The sequence below is a fragment of the Ciconia boyciana genome, chromosome 25 (genome assembly GCF_034638445.1).
Source record: "Ciconia boyciana chromosome 25, ASM3463844v1, whole genome shotgun sequence".
Classification (NCBI taxonomy): domain Eukaryota; kingdom Metazoa; phylum Chordata; class Aves; order Ciconiiformes; family Ciconiidae; genus Ciconia; species Ciconia boyciana.
Window position 1 is genome coordinate 157,812 of NC_132958.1, and position 15,369 is coordinate 173,180.

A 15,369-nucleotide genomic window follows, 5' to 3' on the forward strand; every position below is an offset into this window, starting at 1 on the left:
CCTGCTGGGAGAATTATTTCAATATGTAAGCCTTCTCCCATAGCGGTGGAAACTCAACTGCTCGGGAAGCATCTTTTCAAAGGGCTGAAATGCTTGAGCCAAGAATGAGATCCCCACAGCCCTCTGTCTGGTGCAGCCCTCGACTGTAACGAGCCTTTTGCAGCTGATGAGGAATCAGTCAGGGCCCAATTTTCCAGCTCTTTCACAGGGAATCGGACTCCTCCGGTTGGGTTGCTGAGATCAGCAGCGGAGTGCCAGTTCCCGTGTCACGCACTGAATCGCTTAGGGCTTTGGTTGCCCTACCAAGGTACTGAGCTCCAAAATTAGGTCCCGGGACCAAAAATAACTAAATTAAAACCTATAAATTTTTCTCTTAACAAGCAGAAAATCCCAGGGCTGGAGGCCGAGGGACAGCGTGTGCCTGATTCTTATTTAAAAAAGCAATATCTGTTTGCTTGTTTTAATATCACGTTGTTCACCAAAGGAAGCGCCATAATGTGGAAAACTACCACGAGCGCACAGGTCTGGCACGGCCCCGTTGTGCTGTCGAGTGCCAAGAGAGATTGGGCCAAGTCGTGTCGGTGGTGTGAGGGTCTGAGAGACCACCTTGTCCCACAGTTCAGTCCCAGTGGATTTCTTTGGCCTTATCCCCTTTTCCCAGGGGAGCTGTAATTGAATCCAGCCCGGTTTGGCTGCGCGTAGGTCTCTCAGAGGAGATCTCTGAAACCCAAGGTTGTGTAAGCTCTGCAAACAATAAAGATCCCAGGAGACTTTTCCGAATGGTAGCGTGTCCTGCTGTCCTTGACCTAAATATCCCAGCAGTAGTGAAATCTAGCCCTCTGGTGATGACGCTCCGGAGCTCTCCTGCGAGCTGGCGGTGGCATTTAAACTCGCCTAATGTCAGTAAGTTGGCTCAGCCGAATGGCTCCGTAAATAACTCAGAAACCAAAAGGGAAGGCTAAAAGCTCCCCTGAAGAGTGCGAGCTTGGAAAAGAACAAGGCTCTCACCTGGCAGGGAGAGGGGCAGAGCGTCTTGGTCCTGCGTGGTGGGACTGGTGGGACTCCAGCTGCTGCGGGTTGGGTGGATTCGCTGTTTGGCTGCTGGGTCGGGCAGTAAAGGCATTGTCTCATGTGGGTGGTATGTTGGACACCTTGTACAGGGGAGCCTTGGCCCCCTCTCCCCACAGCATCGTCAAGGCTTGATGATATGACATGATACAGGGGGGAAAGTGTCTTGATGTGCTCTGTTTTTGGTCATTGGTCCCATCCTGGTGATGAGTCGAAGATCTGAGGCTTCCTGAAGGCAAGGAGACCTTTCTTTAGAGCTGACGGTGGGCACCACAGGCTGGAGCCTGGGCTGCACGGCCTGGCTGGGGTGTGCCTGAGTTACAGGACTGAGGGGGAAGCCATGGGCTTCCATTTTTCAGTCTTCTCTTGAGAGCAGGACCACCAAGGCTGTGCCTTGGAGGTATGTGCTTGGGAGCCCTGAGGCCAGGGTAGCGGGCAACTGGGGAGCCACTGATGAACTTCTGTCCACCTCAGGGGTGAATGAGACCTTCCAAAACTGGATTTGGGCTGTTCTCCCCCAGCAACCCAAACACACCTGGGCCGGAAGAAACCTTGAGGGTCAGGAGGGCCCCGGGACCTGCCCCGGGCCCCTGCTGCGCTCGGGGCTGGAGCTCCCTGACAGCCAGAGAGCAGCGGAGTGGATCGGAGTGGATCCCGAGGGTTGTTGACTGCGGGTGTGAATTGAGCTGTAAGAGGGAAGGGTTTGGTATTCAGCTTGCTTAACGCTTTGCCGGAGACCTAATTAACTGAAGTGTTCTGTACAAAGGGAGCCCTTATGAAACACTGGGTGCCTCCAGGACCTCGGCAAAGGTGCCGAGAGCCCGCAGTAAACGTTCCTCCTGCCTCGGCACTTCTCGGGCAAAACCAAGAGAGACGAAGTGCAATGGTCCTGATGTTTTGATGCCAAAAGATGTTAAATCTGGAGGTGGGGGGAGGCTCCTTCACGGCTTGCTTGCAGAAGGAGCACAGACCTGCTATTTTCCACGCACACAATCCCTGCAGCTTTGGAAATGCAGCTTTCCAAAGAGGTTAAACTTTTGCCTTCTCTACCTGTTGCTCAGCTGCTCCAGCACCCACGTTGGGACCCCGAGGAGCAGAGGGCACATTTGACCCTCTTCAAATTCATCTTAAAAGATGTGGCTTTTTCCCTCTGGCTGTAGACCAGCTCGAGCTCTGGGGCTTGACAGAAGCTGTACAGGGTGCACAGACCTTCCTGTGGCTCGAGGTGGCTTTGAGTTTTCATCTGGTCATGCTGGAAAGCAGGAGGCTGGGAGTCAGGAGCTCTGGAAATCTGTATTCCAGTGTACGTGTTGGTGCTGTCAGGCGAACGTGGTCTTTACGTTCAAATGCAGAGAGGGCCCTGCCATCCACCTGCCGCCTGCCCAGCTCAGCCGGCCCTCGCCCTGCTTCTCCTGTGATGATTTCCACCCCGGTGGGCTGCATGCAGCCCCTTAGCGCTGGGAAGGCTGAACGCAGGTGTGGTCCAGGGTGCTTCCCCAGGAGGGAGAGGGGATTTGTGATCGTGTGAAGGCCTGGAGGCTGCCAGAGGTCTGACGGGAGCAGGAGCCTCGCTGGGTGACCCAGCCTTTGCCAGGGCAGGAGGGAGGGTGGTGGCTGCTGACATGGCACTGGTTCCCAGCAGCCCTGTGCTACCTGCAGCAGCAGAGCTGAGCATATTGCAGTGGTTTCAGGGGGACAGACTGCAAACGCTCCTCTCACCCTCCTCTACATCGTCCTCCCCGCTCGCTGGGAAGCCCAGCAAGATGCTTTGAGCCAAGCAATGCCAGCTGTGAGCTACCAGAACATCTAAACGCTGCCGCCTTGCGCGAGGCAGAGAGCAGGGCTGCGGCGTGCAGGAGGTAGGGCTCTTCTTCCACCTCACCTCGGGTCCTGTCAGCGCTGGCACTAGGAGCTGCAGTGGAGGCGTCTGGCTCGGAGAAACCCACCCCAGGGCAGGCGTTTCCACCCAAATCAGAGGGGAAAAGCCCTCCGCTGCAGCCTCGCTGCCATGCTGGGTGTCTTGCAGCACGGCAGCCTGCCTGAGGCGCTTGCCTGTCAGCAGCAGCTTCTCTTCCAGAATTTGCCGGTGCCTCCTTGAGTCATCGCAGTGCCGGGGACGCAGGATTAATTATGTTGATGGACGCCACTCGCTCTAGGCTGCTGTCACGGAGCAACAGCCTTGATCCAAACGTCTGATCATTGCAATAAATGCTGGCTGGATTGACGGCGTGCAGTGCATCTCCCTGGAAGGCCCCGCTTGCTGCATGCTTATTTGGGTTAGGCACACGGACACGTTGTGCCTGATTTTCTCTTTTCCTACTTGCTCGGAGCTTCATTATTACTTAATGAGATCTTTCCATTCTTGGCAACCTCTCGAGCTTGAAGAAGGTTTCATGCATCGCACGGGGCCTCTGACAGTGGTTAAAATACAGAGCTGGGGTGTTTTTTCTCTGCTGTTTGCTGACAGGGTGACTCCGTACACCACCATTCCCCTCTGTTTTCCCCACTCTAAACGGAGGAAGGTCTCGTGGAGGGGAGAGGCTTGCTTTTCCGGTTGGGATGTGCTTGTGGGACCTGATGGGATGTGTTGTTGATGGCAGAGCACAGGTAGGGTAGGACTGTTATAAATACCTCCTTCAGGAGCAGCTTTGCAGAAGGGAGCGGGTCTAGGTCTCCGTTTCTGTGTACACCGGGTTGGTTGTCTCACAGCTGGGCTTTCTCCCCACATCTTCCTCTTCAGCCTCAGCCGGTCCCGTTTGCCCAGCTTCAGCTGTTGAGGTTGTTTCTCTTTTCCACCCGCCTCCACATCTGCATCACTTAACTGGCTTGACACGTTTTCCTTAAAGCTGCGTAAATAATTCACCTTGACTAAGAGCAAACAGCAGTGCCGGCCCCGGAGGAAGCTTTCTGTGAATGCCAAGTGACTGGAGGGTATCTGCTGTACTGGCCCTCTGCAGCGGCAGCGCCGCTGGCAAGGTGCAGACCCCCACCCTGCGCTCAGCGGTCTGCTCGGCCGAAGAACCAGCGCTGGCTGAAGCAGGGCCCCGGCCCCGACAACGGTGGACACTGAGCCGTTGGAGTGGCGTGCCTGACTCTGCAAAACCCGCGTATCCTGCGCTTCCATCGGCCTGCTTCTCGAGAGGGCAGGGATCCTGCATCGGAAAGCTGAGATGCTCCAGGCTGAGAGGATCAGTTTCCTTAAGTAGTTCTGAAAATCCTTGGGATTTTTTTTCTTTTCTTCTTTTTACAGAGAAAAAAAAAAGTCCATTGCGATTAGGCCCATATTAACTCCTTCCCATGACACTTGCCCCCCCCGCACCTCCTCAGCCTGCAGCATCGGGCTGATGGACGGCTGCTCCCGTGCTGCTGTATCTATTCCTCAACTTTTGCGTTCTTGCACCAGAAATCCTCAGTAAAGAGGAACTCGATGAGCTGCCCTACTTCTCCTCATATAAAACATTAAAACAAATCCTTCGGCGTTTGGTTCCTGCTCTTGGTTTGTGTCCGGCGCTGCTTTTACAGAGCTGGTGCTGGAGCTGTTGCGCTCTGAGGCCGGAAGTGCGTTCAGCCGAGTGTCCGCAGGGAGAGGATTGCTCTGTCGCCATTTCCGCATCGCTCTGCTCATCGTGCATCACCAGCCCACGGAGCTGGAAATCCCGGAATAAGAAATGCTCAGAAATCTGTATATGGGGCCTGGTGTGCAGCTTGACCCTCGGGCATCCAGCCTGCACGCCGGGGCCAGCTCTGCCTCGGCCAGTCTCACTTGAGTGGCACCTCCTGGTGACACCGCCGCCTCTCCTTGGGTCGCAGCCCTGCCTCGCTGCTGTGGGGGGTCTGACCCCGCGCGAGGGGAATGGCTCTGGTACCAGTGAGAGCGCAGCCGTGCAGTGCGGCTCCTAGGAGTGGAAAACAGATCGGCTGCTTCTCGACAGTGCATTGTTAAAGGTTTCACCTCCCCCAAAATGACACATTGCGAGCAAAAATAGAACAAGACAGAACACACAGACCCACCCACACCATCCCCACCACCCGGCAGCCAAGTGCACGCGGTGCCAAACCCTTGGGTTTAAAAGCTGATGCTTTTTCACCCTCCCTCTCCTCAGCCCTGCCACCACTTGCCCTGGCCCGATGGACGGTTCGGCATCCTGGTGAGCTGACCATCGCCCCGGGAGCCGCTATGCTGTCTCCAGGCTGCCGGGAGGCTCGCCGTCCAACCCATGCCGCACTCTGGATCTGGCCTCGATCTTCGCCTGGTGGGTCTGGGGATGGGGATGTCTCCTGGCGATGGTGTTTCTGCAGGAAATTCTCTCGCCCGCTGCACGGTGGTGCTGTTGAAGCGACTCGAGGGACAGGTTTGGCTGGGAGAGCCACCTTGGTGTGAGCTGGGGCTGTCTCCTGCGGATGGCAAGGGAAGCTGCCTCCCAACCAAGGAGCTGGGTCCAATTTCTTGAGTGCCGCTGGCTTGAAGGGTGGCGTGTGCTAAGCACAGTTGGACCGGGCAAGGATCTGGCTGGAAAACCTCCAGGAAAGGAAGGGTTGCTCCAGGAGATGGTAGAGCTGTCAGCTGTTTGTCAGAGGCGCCTAACGAGGCTGAGGCCTGCCTTCATCACCCTGAATCCTCCTTTGCTCAAGAGCAGGCAGTTAAACTTGCAGGGGAATTTACCAAGGCCTTCGTGAGTTCCCCCTGTGATCTGGTTTTGGGGCACAAAGTTGCCCCATTAGTTTCACATCCAAGGATTTTGAACATAGGGAGCAGAGCTGGAGCAGAGATCAGTGGCGGTGGCTTCCGCCAGGAAGGGCTGGAGGGGTTCGGGCTGGCTGTTAGGAAAGAGAGGAGCGGAGAAGCAATGGCACCGGTCCCCACACCCCTGGGACAAGCAGCCACGGCTGGAGGGAGGTTTAGGTACAAGGGGAAACTTCTCCCCGCTAAAGCTGCCTGAGCATGGGAATGGCTTGGCTGGGGCATGTGTTGTCCGGCCAGGCTGGGAGGGCTGTGAGGACGAGGCAGTGGGGCTGAGCTCGTCCCAGCAAGCTGCGCGTGGAGGCAGAGATGGGTATGAAACATTCCTCTGTCACCCAGCACGCTGCTCTAGTTACAGCACGGAGGGAGCAAGGACAGAGCCATCCCGCAGGGGCCGGTCGGGGCTGGGAGGAAGACTGCTTTTGCTTGTTCAGTAGCAATGCCATGCAAAGAGAAGTTCAACAGAGTCATTGCAGAGCAAGTCCTGCCTCAGTTTCCCTGTGGAAGTAACCCCATTAACGCTGATATCTCCCGGGGCTGCCGTGAAGCCAGTCGTGGCCTCATGGGACAATGAAATCATGCTCGGCGAGCTCTTGGGAGGGCAAAAACGTCCAGGACGCACCTGGCCAGGGTCTGCTCAGCCCCAGCACTTTCCTCCCAAAGAAGAGGAGACACATCAAGGACAGACCTGGTGGCTTTGTGGCAGCAAGCGGCTGCCCTGGGATCATATTTATCCATGACGTGGCTGTGAGGCATTTGCAGCTGGTGTCTTACCCACCCTTGCCTTTGCGCTGATGGATTTTCTCCCATCTTTGATGCTCTGCATCTCCTCTAACAAGCCTTGGCCCAAGCACGGGCTCGCTGCCTCCCCCTTTAGCCTTCGAGCTTTTCCCAGGGAAGGCCGGGGGGAGAACGGCCTGGAAGTAAATAGCCATTTGCTGGTTCTTGTCCAGTTCTTTGCTCGCGCTCAGGGAGCTGACAACACTTGGGATGGCGACTCCCAGCCGACATGCCTCCCCTCCGGGGTCTCGCCGGCAAGGAGCACGGTGAGCTCTGCCTCGCAGCTCAGGTCCACGCTGATCAGAAGCAAACGCTCTCTTAGGAGGAAAAAACCCAGCTGGTTTTAAACCCTGGTCAGGTTTGTCCTCTGGTTCACCACGCAGCCACGTACACGCTTGCTCCAGCCCGAGGGAGTCGGGGTGGAGGGCAGGAGCCTCGTGGACCTGTGCCGTGCCCGGGCAGACCCCACCACGCAGGGACACCGTCCTGCGAGGGCACTGAACCAGCCAAGCTGCCCCGGGCAGCACACGGATCCTCACCCGGGAGGGAAACGTCCCTTCTCTCTGCCTGGGGCTTGTGCAGGGTGGCCTCTGGGACGATCGTGCCCCGAGATCGGGGCCGGGTGCCACCGCTGGGCTGGCTCTAGGTGAGGACCTGGGGACACACCAGACGATGCTCGGGGACGCGCCACTTTGTTTCAACTCCTTTACTTCCCACGGGGTGAGAGCGGGGCCCCGCAGACCCCGGTTGCCCGCACCGTTCCCCCTCTCGCCCTCCAGTCTGTTCGACTCCTACAATCCGGGGGCGGTTGGGAAACCGACAGCTGGAGCCAACCCGCGCCAGCGCCGGTTCGGCGCTGCCATGCCAACCCCGTTTCCATGGCAATGGGCACCCAATGGGTGACCGCCAGGCAAGGCCAAGATGCCCGAAAAAAAGTGATGCGGTGCCCCCCGAAATCGTCGGCTTCAGGCTGGGAGCCTGCAGCCGCTGCCGCTGCCCGGAGAACTGGATCAAAACCGCCCCAGGGCGTGGGTGGTTGTAACAGGGCAGGTAAAACCCGGTGAAACCATCAAGAAAAAGAAAAAAAGGGTGTGTGTCTGTACACACAGCCCCTTCGACAACACCCTCCGACCATCTTAGAGCCTAATTTAATTAAAAGCGATGGATCTTACATAATCCTCAGGGCGCCGTGCTGCTGGAAGCCACCCCCGCCTGGTGCTGGCGACGGCCCCTCGGTGTGGGGGTGTCGGGAAGACAGCGGGGCGCAGGGAGATGCGGTCCCCGGGGCCAGCCAGCTGCCCCCGGGGCCACTTGTCACCGGCCCCCCCCTTACGTAAGTTGCTGCAGCCCCGTGTTTATACAGCTCCAGATTGAGCACTAGGTGCATATCAAAACATTTTAAAATAACTCTGCCTTTTGTTAGCACCGCAGCTATCTTTAGGAAAGATTTTATTTTATTTGAAAGCCCTCTCCGGGAGGTTTCGATGGAATAGATCCTGGGCCTGCCAGCGGTTTAAAGGGACACGGGTGCGATGGAGATCTCCTTTCTTGGCTGGAAACACTGTATTGATTATTGCTTATTGATCTGATAGATACCATCCTACCCTCACAACCGCCTCCTCATCCTTCTCCTGAGATTTCCGCAGCTGGAAGTGGCTGTGTTTTGCTAGAAGTGTTGCTCGCGATCCACTTGTCCGGTTGCCCCCTTCCAGTGCCACGCCAGGCTGGCTCTTCAGGCGTCCTGCTCCACAGCTCCATCACCTCTGTCAGCCGCTGCCCGGGTCACAACACCTGATGGTTTTCCCAAACACGCTAAAACTGGGAGGAAAACCAGCTGTTTTTTCATGGTGAACCCAGGTCGCAGTGATGGGCGACCACCTCTGCAGCCACAGCAGTGGCTCAGGAAAGAGCACGCACCCTCCGGCGCGTGACACTGTCCCCTGCTCCAGCTGGGGTGGGCACAGTGGATGCAGCAGGGAGCTGGAGGGGAAGAGGAGCTCTGCACTTGAGCGGAGTTAGTCAGGAAGGTGCCTCGAGCCAGCCGGGGGCCAGCTCTGCGCCTTTTGGGCAGCCAAATTATCGTGTGTCTCACCAGTTGTCCCGTTAGTAGCCTGACTTCCGTTGCGGCACACTGGGGAAGAGGGGTGTGCGAGTCTCCTGCAACGGGCAGGGTGTCTGGGGTCTCTCTGTGTCCTGGGGCTGCTCACCTGAACCTTCTGCCTTCCTAGACAGGGCTAGCAGCAAGGGAGATCAGTGGGCATCAGCCTGAAGCATTAGGGATGCTCGCAGGATGGCCAAGCAGAGGCTCTGCCCTCCCTTTCTGCTTCTTGTACCCTGCTCTCAGGTTTCCTGCTCTCTCCAGGCTCTGATCTGTCCAACACTTAGCATGTCACCCTTTTCTTCCCCCCCCAGGAGACAGGAGCAGTTCCAAACAAACCCCGACAGTTACAACGGAGCTGTGCGAGAGAATTATGCCTGGTCCCAAGACTACAGCGACCTGGAGATTAAAGTGCCCGTGCCCAAGCACATTGTAAAAGGCAAACAGGTAAAGTGGTGTTAATGGTGTGTTTTTCAGCATTTCCGTTTCCCTTGGGGTGCCTAGCTTTCCTGGGAAGCAGTGTTTGGAGCAGGAAGGCTCCTTGTCCTTCGTACTCAAGGAGCAGGATGCAATTGTGCCTTTTTTTCTGGTGCTGGGTGTGTGGCTGGTGGGGACTGACAGTCCCAGCCTGGCCACGTTCCTGTTGCGACTGCAGTGTCCTGTTGCTCCGGCCCCAGCGGGGGTTCCCTGGCACCACATGGCACTTTCTGCGCTTCTTCTCTCCGCTTCCACTGACTGCAAACTCGCATGCGGGTTTCTGAGCCTGGCTGGGGATGGACGCTCCTTCCCTGGTTGCTCCCTCTGGCTTGGAGTGTCTCCTGCCTTTCGTTTGCAAGCGGGAGCTGCTGGAACGGGTCCTCTGGCACTCGGGAACTGGAACAGGTCAACAGCATTGACCTGCTCTGCATGGAAGGGAGCTGGGGCTGGGGTGCAGGCTGAGCGGCCAGACCCTCTCCCTGACTGCCTGCGTGGGCAGGGAGGTCTCGCCCCCACCCCTGCCTCAGCTCAGGCAGGAACTTTCCTTCTCTGCTCGTGGCCACGAGCGGTCACATCGGTTTTCCTTCGCTCTTCTGTTCCCTCCCAGCAAGGGACTTGAGAGGAGCGTGCCCACGGCTGGCGTTAGTTGGACCTAGAAGTTTGAACTCTCCTGTCTTTCCCGAGTGCTGCCCTCCCCACGGCCGATTCTGTATTTTTCCATTTGGGAAGTCCGCGCTTCCCCACCTCCCGTTCTCCTCTGCTTCCAGGGCGGCTGAAATGAGCACGCTTGGGTTTGTTCACCGGCTCCAGCCTACACAGCTCCTGATCATGCCAAAAGAGTGTAATTGGCAGCAGCAACCCGGACCGGAGGGGTGAGGGAGCAAACGGCTGCCACAGGGACAGCAGGGGAACCAGGAGATGCATCTCTCCCAGTGGGTCTCTAAAACAAATCCAGGCTGTTTCTTGGAAGGATTCGGGGGCATCCGGATGGATGTTCCATCCCTCTGCATCATATTGCGATCACCATGCCTCTCCCTGCCCAGGGAAGTGCCCTTTGTGCCAGGGGAGTTGTGTCCTTGCCAAAAAACAATGCATCAGGCTTTGTCTGCCCCATCCTTTGCCACCCAGAGGTGCAGGGGCCTTGTAGGTGCTCAGAGGAGCTGGGACGGGACCTTTCCTCAACTCGAGACTGTGCCATCGCTGCAGAAGAGCCCCTGCATGTCAGTGGGGGGGATTATCGGGGCAGCTTCTCCCCACGCTGTTGCCTGTGGCATGGCTCTGCCTGCCCTGGCCCCACTTTCTGCCTGCGCTGCCCTGTCGGAGCAATCAATTGTTCAGTGTCGGACTTCCCTTATCCTTGCAAGGTGTCTCCTGGTATTTGGTTTATACATCCCTCTTGGGGCTTCTCTTGGCAGCTGACTTTTCATTTTGAAGTGATTCTTTAAATCTCTTCCAGCCTTGAGGGACTGGAAGCAGATAGGTTGGGTCACAGGCCAAAGCAGGACGGTTCAGAGCCATTTTAAAGCTCGATGGACTTCGGATGCGTTGTTGATGGGTTCCTGCAAAAGAGAAGCGTTCCCCTATATTCACCACACAGCTTCATCTTTTTAAAAAATTATCAGGTTTTTGGCTTCTGCCTGCCAAGGCGAGATTAAAAATCTCCCCCGTTTGGTCCCTGGGCTCAGAGCGCGCCCAGCTCTAATGCTGCTCAAAATCTTCCTTATGACACTTTTTTGGATTCAGGCTGTTGCTATGGCACATTTTCGCTTGGGTGAGCTTAAAGTTTCCTTGTATGGAGCTCCAAAAAGGTGTCCATGGAGCAGGAATGGGCGATGGGGTAGGTGGGAGCATCTTCCTCTGCGGTCTCCACCTCTCTGATCTACTTACAGGCGCAACAGGGGCCCATGGATCCGAGCGCTTCCCGAGCACTTAAATAGAGATAATGACAACAAGCCTCTCTTTTTGCCTGGCTCAGAGGAGACGAGCTAGATTCCTTCATAGGTTTGTGTTTGCTTGTTTGATTTGCGTGGGCGGGTGTGGGCGTTTTAGTGTGCACAGAAATTACTGTGGTGGAAAGCCACAGCAGAGAGCCGAGATCTGGGTTTCCTCGCGAGTGCCAGGAAAGGCAGGCATTTTGGGGGGCAGAGGCGCTCGTGGGGAGCGCATGGTGGGAGACAAGCAGCCTTGGAGCCTCCGGGGTGCCCCTGCTCATGGCTGCGCTGCCGGGACAGCGTGTTTCCCAGCAGATCGCCCTTGGCTTCCCCCCAGCCGCTGCCTGGGGTCAGGTGCAAGCTGTCTGTGCCTGGTTCTGGCAAACCCCGGTTTTGCCAGCCGTGTGTGCCCTGAGCGCAGCGCGGTGGGACGGTTCAGGTGGTGGGGGGCGGAGGGAGGAAGGGCAGCCCCTCGGAGAGCCCGGCCACGCTCCCCGCTGGAGCGGGGATGCTGAGCAGAGGCAGTTTTTCCACCAAGGCACTCAAGAAGGAGCTGCTGCCCACATGCACCAAACCCCTGCGTTCACCGGGCACCACCACGTGCCCACGTGAGTGCTCTTGGACATTCTCTCCACACAAGGGGGGTCAGGGCTCTCTGGCAGTGTGTGCTTTGCTCTTGTCCCCTGTCACCGCTCCCAGTGGGCTGGCGTGCCAAGAGGGGCCTTTTTGCTGGCTGCAGGTAGAAGCGGGTGTTGCGATTGCTTCTTGCGCTGGCTGGTTGCGCAGCAAAGTGGCTGGGTTAAGGCTGCCTGGTTTGGATCTCTTCTTTTCTTTGAGTTTCTCTGCTCCCTCTCCTAATGCCCTGCTGGTCCCAGAGCCACCTCAAAGGTGTCCCTCAGCCCCACCAGCTGTCTTGTACAGCGATCTTGGAATAAAACCTCTCTCACATTTGATTGCTCCTGTCCCCGTGGATCCCACAGCTGCAATGCTGCGTCTGTGCCGTCCATGTCTCCAGCCTCCCTGGCCCTCTGTGCCCCAAACAAGCCCCCCCCAGAAGGTGACGTGGGGGTCACCTTGCTTTTTTTCCTCTTGACCCTTTCTGGGCAGGCGCTGTGCCGTGCCGAGAGCCCAGTGTCAGCAACCCCATCCCTGCGCCGTGGGAGCAGAGCAGTCGGTAGTGGGGGAGAGCAGAGCCTCGTCCCCACACCTCGTCCCTGCAGTGGGGCCTCAGCCCTGGGCTGGAGGAAGCTGCTCTGTGCTGCAGCCTCTCCAGACAGGTTTCCTGTCCAGGAGGAGCTGCTTTCGCAGAGGCTCTCTGCAGCCACATGCCGGGTGAAAGCCAGGCGTCCTCTCCCGTCTAGCAGACCCAGACCTCGCGTCCCTTCCCCGATCCCCTGCGACCTCAGTCCTGCTTCCGGCCATCGGCGTTGGAGCTCAGTCCCGGTGTCACCCTACGTTGTGTGTGCTGGGCCTCCGCTGCTCCTGTCGAAGCCCTGGCAGCTCCCCGTCACACGCAGTGGGTTTGGGGGCTTTATCTGGGTGGCATCAATCAGATGCAGCCGTGGTGCCCTCCCCGGCTAGAGCAGCTTTGCCTGTCTCTTGCCTGTGTGGAGCTAGTGAGCCGCTGGAAATCTCCTAGGTAATGGATAATGTAATAACATTTCAAATGAGATCTGCAGAGCGGGAGGAAGATCTGGGGGAACTCTGGGAGAGAATGCAGGCAAATCTCACCGCAGTCTCCTCCTCTCAGGCCAGAGACAGGCCAGTGCCAGGGGCCAGAAACCTGCCCCTTCCCATCCAGGTCCTCCCTTAGTCCCCCGGCCCGGCCCGGGCTCTCTGCTGGCGGCAGCTCAGGGCCAAAGGGGAAAGGAGAGAGCATATGGTCTCTCTGGAGACCGAGGGTACTGCGTGCCATGCAGTGAAGTCACAGTCTGCCTCTGTCTCCCCAGGGGAGAGCCATGTCACCTCCGCGGCAGGTCGGAGCAGGGTTCCCCATATGGCTGCTGCAGGTGGGAGCTGGCCCCGTTCCTGGGGATGGAGCTGCCTCGTCCCCTCGCCCCCGCGGCAGGGAGAAGGGGAGCCGTGCCGCAGCGTCCCTCCCGCACGCGGCCCCTCCTCGCACACCCAACGGGAGGCCTGGGCTGAGCCCAGCACTGGCTCTGGCAGTGGAAATGGAGCCAAGGAGCGTGCTTTCGGTGCTGTGCAACAGAAGGGGGGATGAGCCGCTGCAGCCCTTCCCAGTGTAGAAATCCCCAAATTGCTCCTGCTCGGTAGGGAAGCGCTCAGCCCCCAGGAAGACACACACCCATGCCCAGCTCATCCCGGTGACGGCCGGGCACCCGCTGTGCTCCTCACAGCTCAGTCGCAGCAAGCGGGCTTCCAACCTTTGAGCACTGTATGGAGGAGGCCTGTAGCATTGCTGGTTTTCTCTGTGGGGAAACTGAGGCATGGGGCAGTCGCGGTGGCAGAACCAGCTGCCTCGAATCCTTCTAGGGCTCCGTCTGCTGGGCCATGCTGCCTTTCGTTCCCCAGAGAGGTTTCCTTTCTTCTCCAAGCTGTTGCTATTTGCTCTGAAATGACAGCGGGATTCCCACCCTCCCGCTACAGGCAGGTCTGAAAGCTCTTCTCTCTCTCTCATCCCCAGCGAGTGCACTTGACCCCACACCCCAACTAGCACAGCAAGAGGGCGAGCAGGAACCTTCCTGATTATTTTCTCTCTCTGTGTTTCCAGGTGTCTGTGGATATCAGCAGCAGCACGATTCGCGTAGCAGTGCTGGAGGGTAGCAGCCAGCGCGTCCTCATGGAAGGGAAACTCACCCACAAGATCAACACGGAGAGTTCCCTCTGGAGCCTGGAGCCGGGGAAGTGCGTTTTGGTAAGGGTGGTCCATGCCAGCCATGTCTCCGCACCCTGGCTTGCAGCTCCGCTGGGCTTGCCCTGGAAAACCAGAGGAGCTGGAAGTTTGAGCCAGATCTGGACATGTCTGGCTCTCCCCATCTAATGTCCGTCTGGCTTTACCCTTGCCTGTGTGCCATGCCCTGCCTCCAGCTCCTGAGCTGCCCCTCCGGGTGAGCGGCAGCAGCATGGCGGGGTGCTGGCAGAGCAACACAGACATCGGGTTGGGTGAGGAGGGTCCCGAAGTTCCAGCCTGCAGTGGTGAGAGTACGTCCATGATGTAGAGGTGGTCACTGTCCCCTGATCCTGGCACGCAGGGTCTGCCAGTGGAGAGAGGCCGTGGCACTGCACCACAGTGCTGGTGCTGCGCACCCGTCCTTGCAGGCTTTGCCCTCTGACTCTCCTGGCCCCGGTCCTACCCCAGTATCCCGGCAGATGCCTGTTCCCTGACGTTCATTTCTGTTCTGCCTCGGGCTTCTTACTTATCCTGTTTGAAGCAGTCACTGTGGCTTCTTCTCCATTTGCCATGCGCAGGCACCGTGGCTTGCCATGTGCCTGCCACCCCAGTGTCATAAATCTTCCCTGGCGAGGTGGTCTGGGGGTTGTTACCGCCCAGCGGTGTGTTACTGGTGGGTTCCCATCCTCGTGACTCGTTTCTGGTGTGCTCCAGATGGCCAGGCTGAGGGTGTGAGTTCTGCTGTCCTGGGGCTGTGTCCACAGCTGAAGCTGTCCTGGGGGTTGCGTTGCTGCCCATCAGCCTGGGATCTCAAGTGTCAAACAGTTACCAAACTCCCATGCAAGTTTTGGGGCCAGGATTGTGCTGGGAGTGGGGTTTTGCCACCTCTGGCCATCCTTGCCCTCTCCTTTTCCGCCCAGAGGCTTTCCCAGATGCGTTTCAGGAGGTCTCAAGGCTGTTGTGAGCCCCAGGAGGGGATGCCGGCTGCCTGGGTCAGGCAGGCGAGGCGGTTCCTGACCTGGTGCAGGCAGCACCGTCCCTGCAAGGGAGGGAGCGGGCTTCAAGCCTTCCACCGCGTGTCACGAGGATGGCAGCAAATGGGCACCCAAAGCCAAGCCCCGCAGTGGGAAATCGAGTGGGAATGTGCTGCTGGAGGCAGAAGTGCTGAGGGTGGGGCGTGGGGAGGCTGCACGGGCACCGCCTGGCCGCTGCTGATCCATATGGGCGTACCCCAGGATGACGGACCTGGTGCCAACAGAGTGAGGTCCCTGGCAGAGAGAGGAGCTTCTCCGACTCTGTTAGGCCGTTGAAAGGATGTGAAAAAGGAGGCGGTGACATCATTAACCTGCATTTTTTAAATGTTCTTAAGCTGCTTGAAAATTAGATTATCTGGGAAGAGAAACAATCTTGGGAAGGAGTAAAC

General features: G+C 57.9%; 1 protein-coding gene across 1 annotated transcript in view; it reads left to right on the forward strand.

Annotated features, from left to right (window-relative positions):
- Positions 1-15,369, forward strand: part of NUDCD3 (NudC domain containing 3) — a 32,842-nt gene that overhangs the window by 9,982 nt on the left and 7,491 nt on the right. The window contains exons 3-4 of the mRNA XM_072846046.1: positions 9,002-9,134; positions 13,827-13,970. Coding sequence (XP_072702147.1) covers positions 9,002-9,134; positions 13,827-13,970 — 277 coding nt within the window. The remainder of the gene's footprint in view (positions 1-9,001; positions 9,135-13,826; positions 13,971-15,369) is intronic.